We start from the raw sequence: 22,742 nt of genomic DNA, 5'->3' as shown, positions 1-22,742 counted from the left end.
CCGATTTTCTTCTCTGGTTGAGCTATGATGTAGTGTGGTCTCTATCTTGTGGCACAACTAAGTTACTACATCAAACACAACCATTTAGACAGGTAAGCGATCCCATGACCAAAAAAAAGAAAAAAAAAGTCCATGACCACCGACGACAAAAGTCCATGACCAAGGACGACATAATAAGTCATCAGTAACAACTGACATATATTTCGGGCCTTTTATGAGGTACTCTTGGTGAGCTAAAGTCTAAAGTAATGCGGTCAAATAATCTACGCTCTCAGTGTCCTTTTTTTAGACGAGTGGGCGGAGGAATTTATTACACTGTCAACGTTTGCAACTCTTGCATATAAATAACACTAGGTTGCTCAATTGCGGCTGTAACCCGCACTCAAAAGTCAAAGTTAACAATTTATTGTATACCAAATAAATATCAATAAGAGTTTAGAGCACTGCATTCACACTTTTGCCTTGTTGACTGAAACTATTCCTTCTTGATAGTTTTACGGTTGTTTTTTTTTTCATTTTAAATTTGTCAGTTGAATTTAAACTACATTTCCCAGCAGGGCGTGGAAACTGTTTAAAAAAAATAAGAAATCCCGTACGAAGTCTCGCGTGGCGTTTAGGTTGACCCTGCCCTATGTTCGCGCACTCGCAGCACCATCGCTCAGTATATAAAGGAGGACAACGAAGGAGGAAGGACGGCTGGGAAAGCACAGCCCGGGATTGTAAATAAGACCGCCTAAAACTGTGTTTTATTTACAAAAAGTGATGCCGGCTATTTTAAAATACCGTTCCCAGTTGTTTTAAGTCGATTTTTTGTTGTTTTTCGGCTCGATTTCTCGCCTATTTTTCGTGTGGTTTTCACACTACGCGTATAATGGCGAGCTCGGCTAACTCGAACCCAGTGGTAAGGATCAATCTCTAAGGACTGTCAGTGGGAAATTGCGGGTAAATTTGTGATGGGGGAGGGGGGTGAAACTGACGACGAGCTACTTTTATTTGACTGTAGTAAAAAGGGATGTGCATTTAGAGCAAAATCGCCCTGCTGTTTTCTCTAATAAATAAATGGTAGTCAATCGGCCATTTTAATCAGTTTTCTAAACTACACAGCTCCGTCATATGAAACCTCTTTGGTTAGAATGGGAGACTAGGGAAGCTTAATAAATCGAGTAATTTTACAGGGTTGCTAAGGTGTTCACGTGCAGAATCTCACTGGAAATGCATTGTTTAAACTAATCTGTGCTGTTTGAATGGAGCTTCCATCATGAGTTGGTAACGGTTAGTTGTGTATTGCAATTTTAATCAAGATTGTTGGTTTTTGCTTGTAATTCATGGTCAAGTCCAAGTAGTGTTGCGTTGGTTGGTTGAAGTAGTTGTACATTATCGCGCTGGGGAGAAAATAGTTAAGGTTGTAGAAAAAAATAGTTTACAGATGTCAAATTACAGATGTACGTCAAGCACCTTTCCATCCACCATGAATAAACTATAGCAGTTTGGGAAATTGAACAAATATATATATATTTATTTTTTAGTACGAAGCCGTCTTGTGATTTCTCAGACGCTCAAATCAAGTGCCTCATTGTCCACCATTCCACGCACAGAAAGCCGGAGAGCTGTCCCCCTCCCCCCTAAAAAGCCACCTCTTTTTACCAATTCCATACCAAATTATAACCTGCCCCTACGTCACGACCATTCAACTTTTTAAAATTCACCCATAAGCCTTTTTATTTTATTTTTTTTCTCAGCACAAATATCTAATATATCCAGTCGCCCCAAATTGCAAGGCTTGCCGCAGGGCGTCCGATCGCTGCTCGGTAAAATGGCCTCCGCGTCTCTTCTCTCCGCTCTCTGGCCCTCCTCCTTTCCGCAGCCTGGGTTTTATACAGCCATATTGGCTCTCTAATATAGACTGCCCGGGATGGGAAGGTGCTACTCGACGTTACGTCACCGACTCTACATATAAACACCAGACTGTGCTTTAAATAGTGGAGAACGGACAGGCCGAGGGGGAGGGAGAGGCTGCGGACACGCGCGGGGGAGGGATGCTGCGCAGTGCGGTGTGGCCCGCGTCGCTTATTGTGCATAGTTTGGTTTTTTTTTAAATTTAAACGAGACCCGTTTTTAAATCCCAATTTCATCCGCGCTCGTAAGTGCGTGCCCGTGATTTCATAAAGGAGCAAGGACGGTCCTTTTTTTTTTTTTAATTTTGCTTTTGCCTTGTTTATGTCCTTTGGTGGCCGTGTGACTGTGAATACGAGCCGGGTCACCGAGCTTTGCGCATGAACGCCTGGACGCCGTGCGTGCGGTGACAACGCAGCGGTGGTCCGGTGGACTGCGCCAACCACATTCGTTGTTAACCCCTTCTGTCCCGGTCAAATTGACGCGTTTTGACTCGCAGCTATTAACCTTAAAAAAAAAGTACTTTTAGTAACATTTCACAGTTGCCCGAAAATACAAAGGTCCATGTGATTGGCGATATCATTGCTAGTTAATAAACAGAGCGTGAGGGTTCAATTATTGGTGCAAACGTGATTTGGCATGTACCATATCGTTACAGTGTTTCATTTAGGATGATTGGTGATGCAGCGTTCCAACGTATTGACCCTGTTTTATCGGCAATGGTCTCAAAAGAGCCAATATTGTGAATTTTTATTAAAAAAATCAAAATCAAAACATGATGCTTTTTTTATATGCAGCGAGGGGTAATGTGTTTGCAGATTGGACGACAGTTTTATTACATGTCTTATAACTAGTTTTAATGTCAGTTTTAGGTTGGATTAAACCGTATTTTTCATGGTAAAGAAACCCCTGCTAATAAACATGAACAGTGCCACTAATAACGTGTTTAATTTGTCTTGAAGCACTTTCAGAATTAAAGTATTGTCAGGAATACAACTGATTTTCCTCTTCTCACTTTCTTTGTAGCCTAAACTGTATAAGTCTGTGATTGAGGATGTGATCAATGAGGTGCGGGAGCTATTTCTCGATGAAGGAGTGGACGAGCAGGTGCTGTTGGAGCTGAAAACGGTAACCAGCACATCTTCCACTAACCCATAACAAATACACCAAATACCTAGTAAGCTTAAATACCCAGTACTAAATACCTAGTTAGCTTAAATACCTAGTAAGCTCTTGGCATTTTGTGGAGGCCAAGTGAAGGATGGATCATAAACCTGCCTTCTTGAGCTTTGATTTTTTTTTTTTTCTTGAATTTTGTAAGAGTAAATCTTTCATCGAGAACCATTAGAGTTGCATAGTGAAGGAACGAGTAAGGAAATCGGCCCTGGGATTAGCGCCTGGGTTCATGACCACATGTTAGTAAACATCTACCCGACTGAAGTGTCCTTGAGCAAGACAAAATTCCTACCAGCACAAGGGGCGCTCTGACCTATGTTAAAAAGGAGGCAGGCACGGATAGCATTTTCACTCTGGGACCAGAAAGTGTCACATTACATTCAACCATTACTCTGCCTGGCTGAGATAATAACAATAACTTTTATTTTACCGGTCAATTGTGAAGCTACCGGAAAGCTGTATTGTCTGTTTTTGTTTTGGTTTTTTTCTGGACGCACGTGCAAGTAGAAGGGAGTGGAGAGAAAAAAAAATACTTGGAGAATCACCAATCCTACCTTTGATTTTGAAGGTCATAATCAAATGCTCATTTCGATCGATTTTCAATTTAGAATCGAAATCCTGACACCCTAACAAAAAGTACTTCTTGCTTACTTGCCTATGCAGTTACAATTACAGGAATATTACTTTTATCAGTATAATTTTTCACAAAATAAGTAGGGTCGGCCATCGAGAACTGGTTCAAAGTTAGAACTGGTTCCAACATTTCAATTCCAATGGAGTCATTAAGAAATTTTAATTTTGATTCTGCTTGTCGGATCCTATACAAAACTCACTCGCGCTAGTTTCAGTACTAGGACCTGGCTAGCCATCTGCACGGCTGTAGCTATAGTTAAGCAAGTTGTATGCATGCATGTCTTCCCATCTCCTAAGAAGTCAATTGTAAATATGACCGAATATGAGTTGTGTAAAGGTTTTTAAAAAGAAAAGTTTCTTTCTGTGAAATAAGTGTGACCTGTTTTGATCCCGCCCTTCAAAGAATCGGAATTGAGAATCCTTTTTTTTTTCTAAATTTATTTCTAATTTTTCCCCTTTCCTCCCAATTTAGTGGCCCATCACTCCCTATTTTAATTCAAACACCCACCCTCATACTGCATGCGTTCGCCAACTGCATCTCTCCGGCCGGCAGTCTCGAAGGAGACACCTCGCCACTTCCGTGACAAGGTGAATCCAGGCCGAACCACTGCTTTTTCCGACACACATTGAGACGCATTCATGTGACGAACACAAGCCGACTCCGCCCCCCTCCCGAAGACAGCGTTGCCAATTATTGCTGTTTCATCCAGTCCGGCCATAGTCGGATCTGACGAGACCGAGGCGTGAACCCCGGTCCCCAGTGGGCAACTGCATCGACACAAAGCCGATGCTTAGACCGCTACACCACCGCGGACCCAGGGAATTGAGAATCTTTTAAGAACCGGAATCGATAAGCTGAATCAATATCGGAAATGATACCCAACCCTACAAATAAGGCAATTGAAGACTGTGATTATTTTATTTGACAGTACAGTTGAATCCCACATGTTCTCAATGATGTGCCTGAGGTGTGTTAAACAATATACTGGAGAGTAACTCATTTCAGCAGTAAATCGACTGGAAAAACCTGCCAGCCCCTAAGGATATGTGGGTACCATGCCTCTTGGCCAATTGTAAGTGTAGGCAAAATAGGCTGGAATATCAAGAGTTTGCATAACCCCTGTGGCTATGCTTGTATGTAAATGCCTCTGGGTCGCTATTTATATGTGCCATGGCTTAAATGGATTTTTCTCCTATTGCAGTTGCCCTGTAATGGTCTGAGTGGCTTGTACTATGCTACTATAATTAGAACCAATAAGATTTAAAACCTTAACATGATTATCTGTCAAACCTCACATCCCATTGGCTCGCGTCCTAGTTGCTGGAGGTACAAGGAAATTCTGTACAATTGTTTCTAGTCTTTTTCCTCATCTTTATCCCATTTTGTCTTTGGATTATAAGGGATATAAGGTGGGAGAGAAAGCTTTGAATGGCACATAGCTTACAATATCCATTTTCCATCATATTCTCAGTGTTATAATGCCAACATAGCTTCTTGGCCAGTGTCTCATCGACAGTGTCTGTCCCTTGATTTTTGTCTGAGCTTCATAATTGAAGACTGCAGAATGGCATATCTTTGGCAAAAAAAAAACGTCCTGTTGTTTTGCTGTCACTAGCTGTGGGAGAATAAGCTGATGCAGTCCAAGGCAGTGGAGGGCTTCCATACTACTGAAGAGCAGGCAGCCCTCCAGGCCGCTCAGCAGCAGCAGCAGCAGCAGCAGCAGCAGCAGGCCCAACAGGTGCAGCAGGTGCAGCAAGTCACCCAGCCAGCACAGGCCCAACAAGTACTCCTGCCACCACAGCAGCAAGGTATCATTGTTTAGTCACATGGATTTCCAGAGTGACTTATGATATGTGTAACTGTAGTGTTGGTCAGTGACAGAGGTTGTGAATACCATATTCACAGATGCAGGTGTCTGTGAAAAGACAGACAGCTGTGAAAAGACAGACAACAGCAGTTGCAGAATAGACAGCAATATAATTCTAAAAGCTAAAGCAGGAAAGACGTTTTGTAGAAATAATACCAAGGTTCTTTGACCCATGTATTGCAGCTCACACAGGTCACTGGGCCCGGAGCCTTTCATGGTAATAATATAATGATAATAAACATTTTATTTAAAGGTGCCTTTCATGACACCCTAGGTCACCTTACATCACATACAATAAAAGCAGTAAAAAAATCAGAGCAATCAACAATAAAACACAATAAACAATAGCGCATACGTCAGCAGGAGTTAAAAAAAAGTACAAGGGAGAGGGTGTATCCTTGCAGTTGGTCACACTGCATTAGACATTTGATAGGCCCTTCTTGTTTTCCTTTTAAGAGAATGTTATTGATGGCAGTGCTGCATTTCATGTTGTTTTTCATCCTCTCTCCATAGCTCCCCAGCCGCAAGTCATTGTTCAGGATCCAAAGATTCTGCAGCATATGAATGCCACAGGGATGGTAAGTAAACACTGTCTACGTTGTGTGTGTTTATGTAAGGGCAGCACATTTAATTGCATATCAGGACATTGATTTTGACTGTGGGCAATCACAGACCATTGGTAGTTCGGTCATCCTGAACATTATTTTAAATGAAAACTGCTTTTAACAGGAAGTAGGAATGTTTGTATAAGATGCCAGAAGTGTACTAGAGCTGCGTTGTTTCTTAAATCATGTCAGCACGTCCATTGAGACCATACAGATCCAATGGGAGAATATTATTGGGGTTTTGGCAGGTGACTGGACAGTGAGGGAGATGTATTGTAAATGGATTGCATTTTATATAGTGCTTTTCTAGCTGCAACAGCCACTGAAAGCATTTTACAATCAATCAATGCCCCACGTTCACTAGGGGTGTAACGATCCATCGATCTGGATCAATGTATCGATTCAGTGATCAGTGATCCAATATCATTGATGCAAAGTGAAAACATTGATCCATATCATCATCTTTAAGATATACCTCGAATGTGAAAATTTTAGAGCTCAATATCTCTAAACCTCTGAGCACACAGATAGAACCTTGTAAATCCAAGGCGATGAAGCATATATGTACAGGGTTTATGTTTATAATTGTAAGGTCATCAAGAGCTCTTTAAGTTAACTGATAAAAAACATTTGCACTTAAACATAAGAAATGTGGCACTTTATAGTAAACAGATCTTTTATTTAAAAGATTAGCTTGTTTTTCATGTAAATGTCTGGAAGAGCTCAGTAATAAAATGTTCAAATCATATGTTAGTTGCTTTTTGTGAGTTGATATAAATGTAACTGATTTCGTTAATATGACATTGTCTCACATCGATCGCAGGCCCCTGAATCGAAATTGTATCGCAGCAGACTTTGTGATATCAGCAAATATTGTATTGTTGTCCAAGGAATTGATATAATATCGTATTGTGATGAAACTTGGGATTTACACGCCTAACAATCACCCACGCTCTCATACATTGATGGTGGTGTCAGCCACGCAAGGTAACAAACTGCTCATCGGGAGCAGATAGGGGTTAGGTGTCTTGCTCAAGGATACCGCCCTTCTTGCAAGAAATAGCCGAGGATCAAAACAACAGGCTTGGGCCCAAGTCCATGAATACTGAGATGGCATCCAGCGCTTTACCTGGGCCCCCGTCGATAGGGTTAGTGGTTGTGTCAGGAAGGGCATCCGACGTAACATTTTTGCCAAATCAGTATGCGGATTGACAAGACCATACCGGATCGGTTGAGGCTCCATATCAGCTCGACCAAGGCCCGGGTTGAACAGCGGCCGCCAATGGTGTTGTGCCCTCACTGGGTACCAATGGAAACTATAGAATCTGCCGTGGCGACCCCTGAGAAACAGGGAACACACCAGAAGAAGAAGCCGAGGATCAAAACGGCAACCCTCCAGTTACCAGACGATCTGCTCTATCTGTGAGCCACTGTCACCTCAATGTATTAACACGTATATCTATAGAAGCACAGTACTGGTGCTTGGAGAAGGAAGAATTTCACTTTGCTATCCACACTGTACCCACACATGCATGTAATGTAATGCACACACACACATGCATACGTTTGGATTTACAGGCAATGTGTCACCGCAGCACTGTTAGTCAACTTTCAGGACGTGCTCAAATTGTTGGTACCCCTGCACAATTTTCTCAGAAATAACTTGAAACTGACAGAAGTAAGTCCACGGTGGTGTAGCAGTCTAAGCATCGGCTTTGTGTCGATGCAGTTGCCCACTGGGGACTGGGGTTCACGCCCCGGTCTCGTCAGATCCGACTATGGCCGGACTCGACGAAGCAGCAATAATTGGCAACGCTGTCTTCGGGAGGGGGGCGGAGTCGGCTTGTGTTCGTCACATGAATGCGTCTCTGTGTGTGTCGGAAAAAGCAGTGGTTCGGCCTGGATTCGCCTTGTCACGAAAGTGGCGAGGCGTCTCCTTCAAGACTGCTGGCCAGAGAGATGCAGTTGGCGAACGCATGCAGTATGAGGGTGGGAGTTTGAACTAAAATAGGGATCGAATGGCCACTAAATTGGGAGAAAAAGGGGACAAATCAGAAAGAAAGAAATAAAAAATTTTAAAAAAGAGAAAGAAACTGACAAGTAGTTGGCATCCACCATTGTTTATTCCATATTTCGTAGAAATCAGACTTTGCTTTTGATTTTTTTTATTCAACACAATATTGTAAATTAAACAAATGAAAATGGCATACACAAAAATGATGGGACCCTTAACCTAATATTTTGTTGCACAACCTTTAGAGGCCATCACTCCACTCAAGCATTTTCTGTAGCTCTCAATGAGACTTCTTAACCTGTTAACAAGTATTTTGGCCCACTCTTCCTGAGCAAACTGCTGCTCCAGCTGTCTCAGGTTTGATGGGTGCTTTCTCCAGACTGCAAGTTTCAGCTCTTTCCATAGATGTCCGATAGGATTCAGATCAGAACTCATAGGAGGCCACTTCAGAATAGTCCAAAGTTCTTATCCATTCTTGGGTGCTTTAGCTGTGTGTTTTGGGTCATTATCCTGTTGGAGGACCCATGACCTGTGACTGAGACAGAGCTTTCTGACACCGCACGGTATGTTTCGCTCCAGAATGCCTTTGATAGTCTTTTGAGATTTCATTGTGCCCTGCACAGATTCAAGGCATGCTGTGCCAGGCGCAGCAAAGCAGCCCCAAAACATCACCGAGCCTCCTCCACGTCTCACTGTAGGTCTGGTGAGCTTTTCTTTGAAAGGTTCATTTTTTTCATCTGTGAACATAAGAGTTGCTGTGACGTGCCAAAAAGCTCCAGTTTTAATTCATCTATCCAAAAGACATTCTCCCAGAAGGATTGTGGCTTGTCAATATGCATTTTAGCAAATTCCACTCTGGCTTTTTTATGTTTTTCTTTCAAAAGTTGAGTCCTTAATATGAAAACACCTTTAAAAAGGCAGAAAATATGGCTTTTTTTATCCATTGAGATGCAAAGTACTTTGATTATGTTGCTATTATTATGTAGCTATGTTTTAACTGTGACTCTCATTGTTAAACTGACATTGTTTTGTCTTCTCATGTTCTCATGTGCCATATTTTCTAATAAAAAAAAAAGGAAAAAATAGTGGAGCTTGCTTTCGTTCAAAAATCAGAAACTGACATACCCTCACCTCGGAGTTCAGCTTGTATCTCTTTGGCAGCTATTCTTGGTTCTTTTTCTGCCGTTCGCACTGTCCTTCTGTTCAATATGGGGTCGATTTTCTCCTTGTGGCCCAGGGAGGAAGGCTACAGTTCCATGGACCTTAAACGTATTTGCAGCTGTTGTCACAGAAACATCAAGCTGCTTGGAGATGGTCTTGTAGCCTTCACCTTTACCATGCTTGTTTATTATTTTCTTTCTGATCTCCTTTCTCTGGTCCATGTTCAGTATGGTGAACACAATGATACCAAATAGCACAGTGACTACTTTTCTCCATTTGAATAGACTGACTGATTAAAAGATTGTAGACGTGTGATACTAATTAAATAAACTTATTATTTGAAATATTACTATAATCCCATTATTTATTATCTTTTCTAAGGGGTACCAACAAATGTGTCCAGGTCATTTTAGAATCTTTGTGAAAAGGTGAATTATTATGTATTCTAGTTTCTTTGCTTTATTCTATGACATACCAAAGGCATGCAAGTATACATGATGAAATAGCTTTTGATTTCATCACTTTTCAGGAGGAATGAAGCATTATTTCAATGAGCTTTAAGGATACCAACAAATTTGAGCACGTCTGTATTTGTAGGCGGGTGGCACGGTGGCGCAGTGGTTAGCGCTGTCGCCTCACAGCAAGAAGGTCCTGGGTTCAAACCCCGGGGTTGTCTAACCTTGGGGGTCGTCCCGGGTCATCCTCTGTGTGGAGTTTTCATGTTTTCCCCGCGTCTGCATGGGTTTCCTCTGGGTGCTCCGGTTTCCTTCCAAAGGCATGTAAGTCAGGTGACTCGGCCATACTTGATCTTCCCTAGGTGTGAATGTGTGTGTGTGTGTGTGTGTGTGTGTGTGTGTGTTGGCCCTGTGATGGTCTGTCTGGCGGCCTGTCCAGGGTGTCTTCCCACCTGCCCCCCCCTGTGACTGCTGGGATAAGCTCCAGCATCCCGTGACCCCAATTGGGATAAGTGGCTTGGGTAATGGATGGATGTATTTGTAGGCCTAAATTACAGTTGCAGTCTCTGGGCTTTATAATCATGCACTGAAAAACGGGGAGCTACTGTGTGCGACAATGGATGACACCCTTTATCTTTAGACCCGCGATGCCTACAATCTGGAGAGTGTAGGAATGGTCATGCTAGGGACAGATGAAAAGGTGGGGAGGCAAAGGAGATACTGAGAGCAGAATGGAGGAGATGTCTTTCAGGCATGGCTTTGCAAGGGCCCTAAGTTTGGACTGGCTCACACCTCATCCATAAACAGGCTCCCTCTCTCTCCTCACATGCATACGTGCAGTTTTTATTTTCCATTTTCTGTCGGTTTAACTCCTACGCAGTGTCTTCATTTTTTTCTTTCCTCTTTAAATTAGTTGCGTTCTGCAAAGCCAACTGTTAGCGTCAGAAGTCGCATCTGTGCCAATGTAGCTGGGCACGTCCTGCTCCTGCTTGTTTTCAGTCTTGTCTAAGCATTAGCTCAAACACAATGGTTTTTTTTTTCTCTATCCACCATTATAAAAAAATGAATAGCCTGTTCCCTTTGAGCCTCTTATCAATTTTTGCCCTCCCAGCATTAAACAAAAGCAGTAAATTTCAATTGAGGGATGAAGATACACAAACCCAGTTCGATGAATAATTTAATTCCTATTAACTAAATCATTCAGGGGAGGGTGATTAAGATGTTCATTGTTAAAAGTAAATGGTCAGACATACCCAAATTTGTATAATTGTTTGTCTCACCAGAGAGATGTCCCTATAATTGTGAAATTTGTACCTTACATCGAGACACCTTTTAACGCCTCTGTTGAGCATTTCACCTTTGACATGTCTTTTATTCTTAAAAGATCCCTCTTTCACGTTCCTTAACCCTGCAATTATGCTCAAGGCTGTATTTGGAAATTGCCTCAGGTCCTTATGCATCATTTTGATAACTGCATGCCCGTGTTTTGCTACTCTTCCTCTAGAGTGCAGCAGCCACTGCAGCAACTCTCGCTTTGCCCACCGGAGTCACCCCGTACCAACAGCTCATCACCAGCCAAGGTGTGTATATATTTAAACATCTCTGTCTCTCTTTTCTCTCTCTCTCGTCCCCCCCCCCCCCCCGCCCCCCAAACACACACACACACACACACACACATCACAGTTTCAAAAGGGCGTCAGGGCAAATTAACGCTCCACAACAAGTCAGATGAAGATCTGATGTTTTCAGATTACCACGAATGTCCCCAGTCTCAGTCGTTTTTGCTGATATGACACAATATTCACGTGGGGAGCAATAAAGTTGATTTAATTTTTATCTCGCTGGGGTGAAATCTACTGAATCATCATCACAGTCATATGACAAACTCAGCCATTGTTAGTTTTCAATGCCTGAATGGCGGTAGACTGTTTATTTTTACTGTGACCATTTTTCCTTACAGATTTCTCAAAATAGAAGTTCTTGTTTGAGACTGGTTTTCCTCAGACATAGTAGGTCTGTCAGCAGATAACAACTTGAGGTCATGACATGAATTTTGACCAAAGAAATGTCCCAGCTTACTTCATCAAAAGCTTTATCTTCACAGGTTGAAATACCCCAAGTGATAGGTTTAGTTTAAAAAAAAATCATGTGCTTTGCTTTCCCCAAATGATGGAATTTCAAACCCCCTCAATATACTTAAAAGTTGCTTTAGAAGTGCGCTTTTCTTTTCTCTTTTTTTTTTAGAAAGAAAGAAAGCCACTGTATTTGTCATTGTATTCGAATTGTATTCTTACATTGAATGTGTTCTCTGCATTTAACCCATCCTATTGGATAGGAGTAGTGGGCAGCTGCAGTGCCCAGGGACCAACTCCAGTTCTTCTTTCTATTGCCTTGCTCAGGGGCACAGGCAGGAGTATTAACCCTAACACCTGCCTTTTTTGTTTCCCTGTCTTCTCATGCTCTGTCCTTTCTCAGGCCAGATCTTGCAGGTGGTACGTGCTCCAAATGGGGCCCAGTACATCATCCAGCAGCCCCAGCAGCAAATCTTGTTGCAGCAGCAGATGCAGCCTGGTGGCGTGCAGGCCCCCGTCATACAGCAGGTACGCCCCCGTCACACCAGGGCTTATCAACATAAGATGCCCAGCACAGCTACACTGGAGCAAGGTGGTAGTGGCCTGTGCAAGGCTCCCACGCATCCTGGAAAAACCTGGAAACTTTCACGACTTTGTATCTAGTTATGGAAAAAAGGGAAAATCTATGAGGTGTCATGAGAAGCGGCCGTGGAAAATATGGATACACGCTATCCTCCCAAAAGGTCACTACAAATTGGCAGGCAGGACTTAAGTTTCATAAAGGAAATTCTCCTTGATTGAACGTACAACCCAAAACTCTCATGAATGACCGTGTCTGTGAACCGGTCTGCAGTGATTGAATGTGTTAAAACAACCTCAAGCCTTCTAAGTATCATAGACCACCTCGTCATAATGTTTCTTCACAGAGATGATGAAACTGCAAACAAATTACAATGATTGCTTTCAGGGTTGATTTCAAATGTATTGAATGATTTGCTATTTGACCGTTTGTCTTCCAGGATCACTTCCTGAAGGGGAAGCGTGCCCCCTCTAATTTTGAGGGTGTGGAGGTCTACGCTAGAAAAAGAAAGGAAGGGTTGAAAAAGTACAGTCAAATAACAGTCAGAATTCGCATTGATATTAAAGTTGAGCCAAAGCAGTCTTTTATTCCCTTCACATCTGCCCTTTGACTTATTTATTAACAAAATTAGAATATTTTGTTAACCAATTCTTTGTCTACCTCTGTTTGTGACACGGACTATTATCTGTAACCGAAGTCACATTGTAGCCTGTATCTTAAATAATTATTATTACTACTGCTTCACCACTTTATTAATACTACTTATGTAAATAAAATAAATCACCTTTTCAGTGTAGCACAGCATCAGATGTTTTATTACGTCCCACTCTAAATGTTCACAGTAATTGTATAATGACCTGTGAAACAATTATTTTTGTTATTTATTTATGTTTGGACATTCTAGGTTATATGTGCCTTTTTTACTTTTGGAGATCATTACCTCAAAAGTCTTCTAGAAAATGTTTATCCCTGCCAGGGTTGAATTGAGAGCTGCTGTGAATGGGTCATTCTTGCTGTCTGTCCAGGTGCTGGCTCCTCTACAGGGAGGCCTGCCCCAGCAAACAGGAGTCATCATCCAGCCCCAGCAGATTGTCCTCGCCCCTGGAAACAAAGTCCAGGGCAACACACAGGTCAGTACACACTACATTCATGAATAACTTAATTTCTATTGGTCCCTTCTGTCCTGAAGTCTGTCCTGCACAATCACACGATAAAAAGATATGTCACATCTTAAAGACAATGAACTGTCTCGCCTCCTGTGATGTCAGTAGATAATATTGGTCACATGCTTAATAAATTTATGAGTGACTGTAAATAACTCCTGAATTAATTTGAAATAGTGATTTGATGAATTTTCATCAGTTGACTGATGGGAAAATGTCACAGAAGCAAACTTGAGTTTGTACTTGTGTTAAACTAAAGGATTTAAACTTGTGTCGATATTTACTCTTACCCGTTTTCACCAAGGCAGTTCGAGGGCTGGTTCGGAGCTGGTGCCAAATCTTGAACCAGCTCTTAGTGTTTTGACAGCCAAAGAACCGAATTTCGGCCAGGATAACGGGTCCCAGCGCGGCACCAACTCTTTGCTGGGCTAGAAGAAAGAATCGCTTACGTCAGGGGCCGGGTGCAGGCAGCAACAACCAATTCTGCCAAATAATGCATGCGCTCCTTAACACTAATGGCAGTTCAAATCAAAGTTGGTTTTATTGGCACATACTTTATTTGATTGACTTTGACAGAGTGAATTTGACACCCCACATTCATTTTCCCGCATTTAAAAACCTAATTTTAATGTAACTTTCTGAAATCCTATGCTTAAAAACACATCAGCAAAGAACACCGAAGAGTTCACCATAAGAAATATTGAGAGATTAATCAAGGAAATTTCAAATAGCCCACAGGAAAACAAGGCAAATAATCACAGGGTTCTGTTAATTTTATAATGGACATTTGTATTATGATATTTAAACAAACCATCTGTCAACAGACCGGACTCTTGAGAGAGCTCCAGCCAGCTCACAGCGTGACTGACCTGTTGGTCGCCAGTTTGTAGAGCCTCTCAACTCCAAAAACATTGGAGCAAATTTTAAATTCGCCATCAACCCCCCCCCCCCTTTCTCCCCAATTGAACCTGGCCAATTACCCCACTCTCCAAGCCGTCCCGGTCACTGCTCCACCCCCTCTGCTGATCTGGGGAGGGCTGCAGACTACCACATGCCTCCTCCAATATATGTGGAGTTGCCAGCCGCTTCTTTTCACCTGACAGTGAAGCATTTTCACCAGGGGGACGTAGCATGCTATTCCCCCCCCAGTTCCCCCTCCCCCCAAGACAGATGCCCTGACCGACCAGAGGAGGTGCTAGTGCAGCGACTAGGACACATACCCACATCCTGCTTCCCTCCTGCAGACATGGCCAGTTGTGTCTGTAGGGATGCCCGATCAAGCCGTAGGTAACGCGGGGATTCGAACAGGCGATCCCCATGTTGGTAGGCAATGGAATAGACCGCTGTGCTACCTGGACACCCCTGCCATAAATTTTTGTAAAACTGTCAATATTTGAAATCTACACAGTTGGTTTTATGCCTCAAAAATTCTCAGACGTGAATTTAATGATGAAATAGCATACAAAAATTGTAAAACAGTTCAAAATCTACACAGCTGATCTCTTGCCTCATCTTGCTGGGAATGCGGAGATGTATGTATACAGACGTATACAGTAACGTAATGACATGAGTCTCTAGCCAGCTCTAGCCTGTGGAAAAGCAAATCGGTTCTTACAAGGTTCGCAAGTTGAACGAACTGCCCACCAGCACTAGCACCAGCCCAGAGCTGGAACTAGGTTCGCATTGGTGGAAAGGGGGTAATAGGCCTGTTTGTTTGTGCCTGATTGCTGGCAAGTGGTGGAATGCAACATATGAAAGTTAATGTGCATGGTAACATAATCGGCTACCAATAACCAATGGTGTTTAATCATAAGAATGATATGCTTTTTTCCCCCTCATTGCAAACTTAGTCAACCAACCATGAAAACTGCCAATAGAAAACATATGTTCTTGATTTACACATAACTAGTCCTATCTCTCGGTTAATTAAAAGGTAGGCCATTCATACCAATTCCACCATATGCAGGGAACAGAACTCACATTATCCTCCTTGTCATCAAGTTACATATGGTCACTGCTGGTTATCTGGGCCTCCCTTCCAATTAGGTGATGCAGGCAACAACTGCCATGGCAGCTCAGCCTGGTCAGGCAGCTGCTCAAGTCCAGCAGGTGCAGCAGGTGCAGCAGGTGCAGCAGGCTCAGGGCACAGCTGTGCCACAGGCCTCACAGCAGCCCCAGGCCCAACCACAGCCTCAGCCTCAGCCCCAGGCTCAGCCTCAGCCTCAACAGCCCCCGATGATGCTGCAGGTGGACGGAGCTGGCGACACCTCCTCGGAAGAGGATGAGGATGAAGAGGAGGAGTATGATGAGGATGATGAAGAGGAGAAGGACAAGGATGGAGGGGAGGATGGGCAGGTGGAAGAGGTAGGTTTTGGAGGATGTCATCCTATTTTGAAGACCAACTTTGGTTTTGATATGAACCAGGACTAGTGGAAAATCCTTACTTTTTGCAGCACATTTCACAAGTTGAATTTCTCAAAATAAAAGAAATAAATAAAATGCTGAAAAGCTCCCTAAAACACCCTGAAATGCAGCGGATACCATAGTTGACCATATTGTGACAATTTCTGTTCCTCTACAATGATTTGTTTGTTTTTTATGGTATCTGCAAAAGTACTACAAAACAATAGATCTGATGCAATGTCCTATAAATTTCTCTTGTGAGATATCATTTGCCTAGTCTTCCTATTTGGCTCCAATCTGCATTTAAGAAGTGTACCATAGTGAGAACTTGGTGGACGAAGAAACACAAAATGTTATACTGATGGGTGAATCTGCATGATGGGTCATTAGATTGTGAAGCAGACCCTCTACCAAACAATAGTCAGGGTTGGCAGTCTAGAATGCAGCCACTCAAGTAAAACAAAAAAATTATTGATTATAGCAATGTGTTGTCGGGTCACATGGACTAAATCTAATTTTAAAGGCTGTTCCACGTGAGTGAGAAACATCTGGTGTGTATGCTCATGATTTTTTTTCACCTTCACTAGGAGCCACTGAACAGTGGGGATGATGTGAGCGATGAAGAAGACCAGGAACTGTTTGATACAGAGAATGTAGTGGTGTGCCAGTACGACAAGGTAAAAAAAACACAGCTAGCTATCAGGAGTGCTGTGTGACGCATTGAATTACACTTAACATATTTGTCCTTTTGCACTGTACCAAGCTCTACACAGGGATCTTTTGCCTCAAACGTGGCTATTGATTTTGACACATTTGTCACAGTGCTGATTTGAGCTCTGACCACTTCACAGAGAGCTTAGCAAAAAAGCCTGGGGAAATAGTATTCGTTTCAATTTAAGCATTAGCTAAGTTGGAAAAAATATATCCGGTGCCTACAACAACCTCATCTGCAATGGAATGATGCAGGCATAACAGATTCTCTTGTTGAAATGAATAAATTTCCATCTGAGAGTAACACATTGAGCAGACTGTTAACTGGAGCCTGAGAGACGACTGTGTATACTCACCTTGTGTATTGGTTGAGGTTTGAAACAGTCTGACTTTGATCGCGTCAGCAGAGAATTTTCAAATCCTTTTTCATATTACTTACTCAAATTTACTATTCAGAAAGTTGTAAGATGCTCCACTCTGATCTGCACCGTCCTCACACATTTGCATCAAAAAGTCATCTTATCAGTATATTGGCACTTAACAATGAATTGTTTTTTCACTGTTACCAAGATACTAAGAAGCACAACCAAACCACTTTGTTCCTCAAATCAAGAACAAAAAGTGTGATTTATATACTTGGTCACAATATCAAGTGTTTATCACAAGATATATTGGGGCCGCTGTAATATCAATACAGTATTTTTAATTCTATAGTCATACTGAATTGATATGACTAAAAAAGTCATTGGCAAAATGGCCAATATCCAAGTGGCACAGAATAGCTTTTTGGCCAGTACAGCCTGGTGTCTATTGGAATAGTGTCTGTCTACCGTTTACGCCTACGTCGTTCATTTCCTCCCTCATCCTCCCCAGATCCACAGAAGTAAGAACAAATGGAAATTCCACCTGAAAGACGGGATCATGAACCTGAATGGGAGAGACTATGTCTTCTCCAAAGCCATCGGGGACGCCGAATGGTGAGAAAGAAGTCGGGGGAGAAAAAGAGAGGAAAAGAATATACACATAAAAGAGCAGGAGCAGGAAACTCTGGAACTTTTTAGGTCCAGTTCACATAGACACATCAATATCCTTCCATATCCTGTGACTGGATCCATTTTAGAAAACCTGCTCCATGTCTGAAATGCAACAATAATGAACTTTTGACAAACCCAAAAAGACTGTGAGGTACTGTACAACCTGGGTGCTGTCACTAACACCCAACTGGCCTTGTGGGATGAGAGACCTCCAGGGAAAGGGAAAAAAAAAACTTGGGAACACCCCACCTACCCACCCACCCACAAATGTCCACCCACCACCACTGCCCCCGGCTATCTTTTTTTGTCCTCTTTTAATTTTTCTCCAAGTGTCCTGAGCCTTCTCCTGTCCAAAGTCACTTCCATTGGATCTCACTCATTTCTCATCCGTGCAGGTGTAGTGGACCAGGTTGACGTGTCCTGCCTTGTCATCCACTAGATCCACGTTAATTTAACAAAAAGGAACACTTCTGTGATGCACTGTAGTCTGTTGACTGGGCTAACTCGTGTCTACATCTTAAGTGAAAGCTTAGTGCCGCCAACCAAGATCGCTGCCTTTGTAGAATGGCTGGAATCAACTTTTAACCCCGAATGGTGTTATTCTCCCATCGTAATTCCATTTAACGGATTCCTGTCAGCTAGTTGGATCAAATCTAAATTTCCGCTCATCCATTTAATAGTAGTGTTCATGTTCCGTGTAATTAACCCAATTTTAGACCTTTTTAAGAGATTTTTTTTTAATTCTTGTTCTTATGAAGGGTAAACAAAGAAGACAAAGCAACACTATTGACAACTAACCAATATTTGTGTGATGGCATGTTTTTTTTTCCTTTTTTTTTTTCTTTCTAAAGAATGCTGAATCCAAAAATACTGTCCTTGTCTCACCCCCATCTGCTACTACGGAGCCTCATCTCCAACAGAGACTTTCCAAAAACAGAAACAAAACAAAACAAAAAAAAACAAACAAACAAAAAAACCAATGATCTTTCTGAAAAAGAACTGTACAAAATGTTATCACTGTCAGTCTCTTTGCCCCCCCCCCCCAGTTTAGCGTATCTCTCGCTCTTAATTCAGCTTTTTAAAGTCGTTTTAAAGTTTGCACTGTCATTTTATCAATGTGTTGTAAAATCAGTTGGTAGATGCTTAAATCTGTGTGTGTGTGTGTGTGTGTGTGTGTGTGTGTGTGTGTGTGTGTTACACAGTTCTGGTCTTTTATTCTACAAGGGTTTTTATTGGCTTACATTTTCTCCGACACCCCATGCTTCCACATGTTACAGTACTATTGAAGTTTAGATGATTTATCGGGGGGGTCATTCGTTTTCTATTTATTCCTGAGAGTTCGTGAAATGTTCTATTTTTGAAGGGTTGGAAAGCCGCACCGAACTGTGCTCTTATGATCTTAAATCTTAAAGTGTTCCTTTTCTCCCCACCTGTTGACTGAACGAGGATGCTGTGTTTGAAATGTTTGCGTCTACCACAAGTTTTCCTTTGTTTCTGTTTTAATCATCGCTTTTAAACCAATGTTTTCTATTGAAGTGAGTTCCCCCAGAGTGTTTCCTCTGCAGGATTTTTTTCTCTTTCTTTTTTTTAAAGTCACCCTGTTGAAACAATTTCAAATAAAGTATGTTTTCAGCTATTATGTGGCTTCGCTTGTTGTTGGCAGAACTTACGGCTTACTGTAGCATGTTTTTTGCGTAGACACTCGAGATGCACGGATGGCAGTTGTTTTCATAGCAATGATACCAAGAGCCGCTGAGAATGCAAAGCGAATCTACTTTGCCATTTTCACAGGTATGTAGTTGGAACCCTCTAATGGGAGGAAAATGAATATCTGTTTTCTTTTGCCCCACTTGCCGGTTGTCCAACTCGATGTTTTTGAGCGAAGCGAATCGGATTGGTACTCGATCGGCAGCGGTAGAGTGATATTGGTCCCATCCCAAAAGCTCGGTGACCTGACACCACACTCAAAATACGAGATGTCTTGTGCCAAGGGAATGTAGTCCAAGACATTTGAAGTAGAACACTGTTTGAATAAACATCACTGTCTCTGGGGCTTTAAACAAGCAAAACTCGGTAGCTCTCGGCAGTTAGTGATTAAGTCCATAGCGTAATTTCATGTCGACCTCCATATTGCTGTTTCTCGTGTGCCTTTTTGGGTTTTATTTTGGCTTTGTGGTATTCACATAGCAGGTGATCGTTCAAAGAGGATGTCTCAAAAATGTAATGTCATTTTTAATTGTTCTGTGTGGTGCGTTCTAATGCTGGTAAAAGTAAGGAAATGTATTGTTCACTTCTTTTTTTTTAAATTAAATCAGAATGTTTGTAATCATAACCTGGAAGGCTGTGCTTTAATTTGAATAAGGACAGGAGATATTTTATTGAGCAGGCATTGAGATGTTTTATTAAAAACGTAAAATTAAAAACCTGTCACTCGTTTTCCTTCTATCCCACACTTTACCTCCTACGTCTTCGACTTTTTAAGTGTAAATCCATGGCAATGCCTCTTAAGCATAATAATGTTTAAGCAGTGACTACTCGCCAATCGATTTTTACATGAGTATGACCCAGAATCTGCTCCAGCCTGTGCTGGACTAAACTTCCTGGGGTTGCAATTCTATCACTGGAGGCGTTTTCTCGGCCTTAACCCTAATTCCTACCCAAACTGATACAATCCCAGCGTGTTTTCCCTAGCATAATTATGAGATAAAGGTGTGGTGCTGCCTGGGACTTGGGCCGAATCGGGAATTGCGGGGAGATTTGCGCCCTTGATTGTAAATGGAGTTGAGGCAGGCTGTCAGTCCTACGACTTCTCATGCCTCACAAAGAGCTATTCAGCTGTGAGTGGAGCGGAGAATGGATCCGAGGCAGCTTCATATGAAGTGGGCCCTCTTGCTACTCTTGGGCACTCAAACAGACAAAAGGCTCTGAGCTGCTGACGAATGAGGCCTCTAATGAGGCCCCGGAGACGTCTAGCCGAGACCCTAAAACATTTATCTGCGTACCGGCTGACTGACGGTGACTGCCCAGTCGATTTCCATGGCACAGAGACTTCAGCCGAGTGCCGTAGACTGCCACAGTGGTTAGTTATGACATGTAAGGAGTTTCCCCCTTTAGGTTCATCTCAGCAGGCTCAGAAGAGGTGATTTTTGCAGGTTTTGACAGACAAAGGGCCCATTCATCTCTAACGGAGATTTCTCCGTTTCCTGGTTTTCCATCTCCATTATTCCTTGTCCTGTTTTCATGTGTGTCTAATACATATTCCGGCATGTTTGAAGTTCATTAGGGTCATAGGTTCTCGAGACGTAAGGTCGTATGGACCTTTGCACCTGTGATAGGAAGTGGAATAGGACCAATCATCTTTGCATTTCAGGCATTTGGGGTGATGCTGTTGTTCAAAGCAACTTGATATTTCCATCAGTTTTTTTTTTCAGTGCAAATCTGGACGTTGCAAGTAAGAAAACCAGACTGAAACACAAATTTCAAGTAAGATTCAGTGTTACCGAGGGTTTTGCACTCGGCTGAGGTGGATGGGTTGGTGCATTGAGGAAGAGATCTGATTTGGTGGAGTGATGGAAACAGAATCGTTGGATTTTTTCCACTGATAAGTAGAACATCTTTGATGATGTAGTCTTGTTACACATTGCACATGGGGAGATGGTTCATTTGTTCAGAACTAGGTAAAGGTACTCTACATACTCGCTGGTCCTTGGTTGCTGAGTTTTGACAACCACTGCCTTGTTCCTGTATATGCTGTGTAAGAGCAAAGTGCTTAAAAATTGAGAAAGTTTTTTTTTTTACAGCACACAAGTAGAGAGAGTAGAGGGAGTGTTTCAGTCAATGGATGGAGGGTGAAGAGAGTTTTCGCTGTATGGCAGACGGTACACGGCAAGGGGCTCTGCACCCCTGACCTGAAATGGGGTGTGATTTAGAACTATGCAATGGCGCATGCTGCGAAGATATTTATTGTGCGATTTACATTTGATGGTGCAGGTGAAATGGGAAACCATAAACCAGTGTCTGGCTGGAACTTCTAACTTGTTCACATTATGGATGACTGAACCCCTTCAACAACCAGAGAGGGGCTGAATGTTTTTACTGCCAATGACTCTGCGGTTTATTCTAGCAGCCACAAGAGAGTTCTCTGAGACAGACGGAGAGAGCGAGAGGGGTATCTTGACCTTTGGAGAGGAGTGTCGACATCTGCTGACCCGTGGAGCAAACGTAGCGAATCATGGTGTAAATGCAACGGTCTTGTGATTTCCACTACGAAGATCTGGATGGAGCCTTGAGAAATTTCGCCCTCTGTCAGAGACCGAGGCGTTTGCCAATCCCCTGACAGATTTCACAGCTGCTTCAGCGGTCAGCCGCTTCTGTTCTCATTTCATTTGCCCTCTCCCCCGACGTATGCGAGTCCAGGGACCTAATCTGGCGGTGGAGCTGGTGCATCGTCGGGGCCTGCCCTGCTTATTTGAGGAGCGGCTCAGAGATGGGTTTATTTGAAATAGCAGGAGAGGAATGATCAGGCAAGCCTGAGAACCAGAGAAAGGAAGAATGTCGAAATAAACTCAGTCCAAGTCTCAATCAGTTTGTTTGGCCCTTTCTACGATTGGTTGGACTGTGACACTTTTTTTTTAAGATGTGAAGCGCCTCATGAACCTGGCTTCTCACTCACTCGCTCCCTCATAGACAGACGTTTGGTCTCACATTTAGCTGGACCATCTGCATAGTTTCAGGAGGGGAGCTACCGTGGCCCCTAAAAAAATGTCCGCATGTACATCTGCAAGTATATACCGTTGTAAGATGTTAAAGATTTTGCATTTTTTAAAATTAATATTATAATCCTCTTTGGTGAGATAATTGGCAAAATACTTGTCTGCACCCCCACCCCACTATCTCCCTCGTATTCTGTCACTTGGTCCATGTGATTTCATTCGAGGTAGGAGTTCCCAGAAAGGACATCGATAGAGATGCAAG

At 42.5% G+C, this 22,742-nt stretch overlaps 1 protein-coding gene across 1 annotated transcript; it reads left to right on the top strand.

The window, feature by feature from the left end:
* Positions 1–762: 762 nt before the first annotated feature.
* Positions 763–18,805, top strand: gtf2a1 (general transcription factor IIA, 1). Its single transcript, XM_056294034.1, has 10 exons — positions 763–901; positions 2,920–3,021; positions 5,319–5,511; positions 6,084–6,148; positions 11,310–11,385; positions 12,281–12,405; positions 13,483–13,587; positions 15,667–15,984; positions 16,611–16,700; positions 17,608–18,805. Exons 1-10 carry the CDS (start codon positions 872–874, stop codon positions 17,713–17,715), a joined length of 1,212 nt encoding a protein of 403 aa, XP_056150009.1. The 5' UTR covers positions 763–871; the 3' UTR covers positions 17,716–18,805.
* The last annotated feature ends 3,937 nt before the right edge of the window (positions 18,806–22,742 follow it).

This window comes from Lampris incognitus, chromosome 15, assembly GCF_029633865.1.
Source record: "Lampris incognitus isolate fLamInc1 chromosome 15, fLamInc1.hap2, whole genome shotgun sequence".
Lineage (NCBI taxonomy): Eukaryota > Metazoa > Chordata > Actinopteri > Lampriformes > Lampridae > Lampris > Lampris incognitus.
This window is presented reverse-complemented; position numbering and strand designations above follow the sequence as displayed.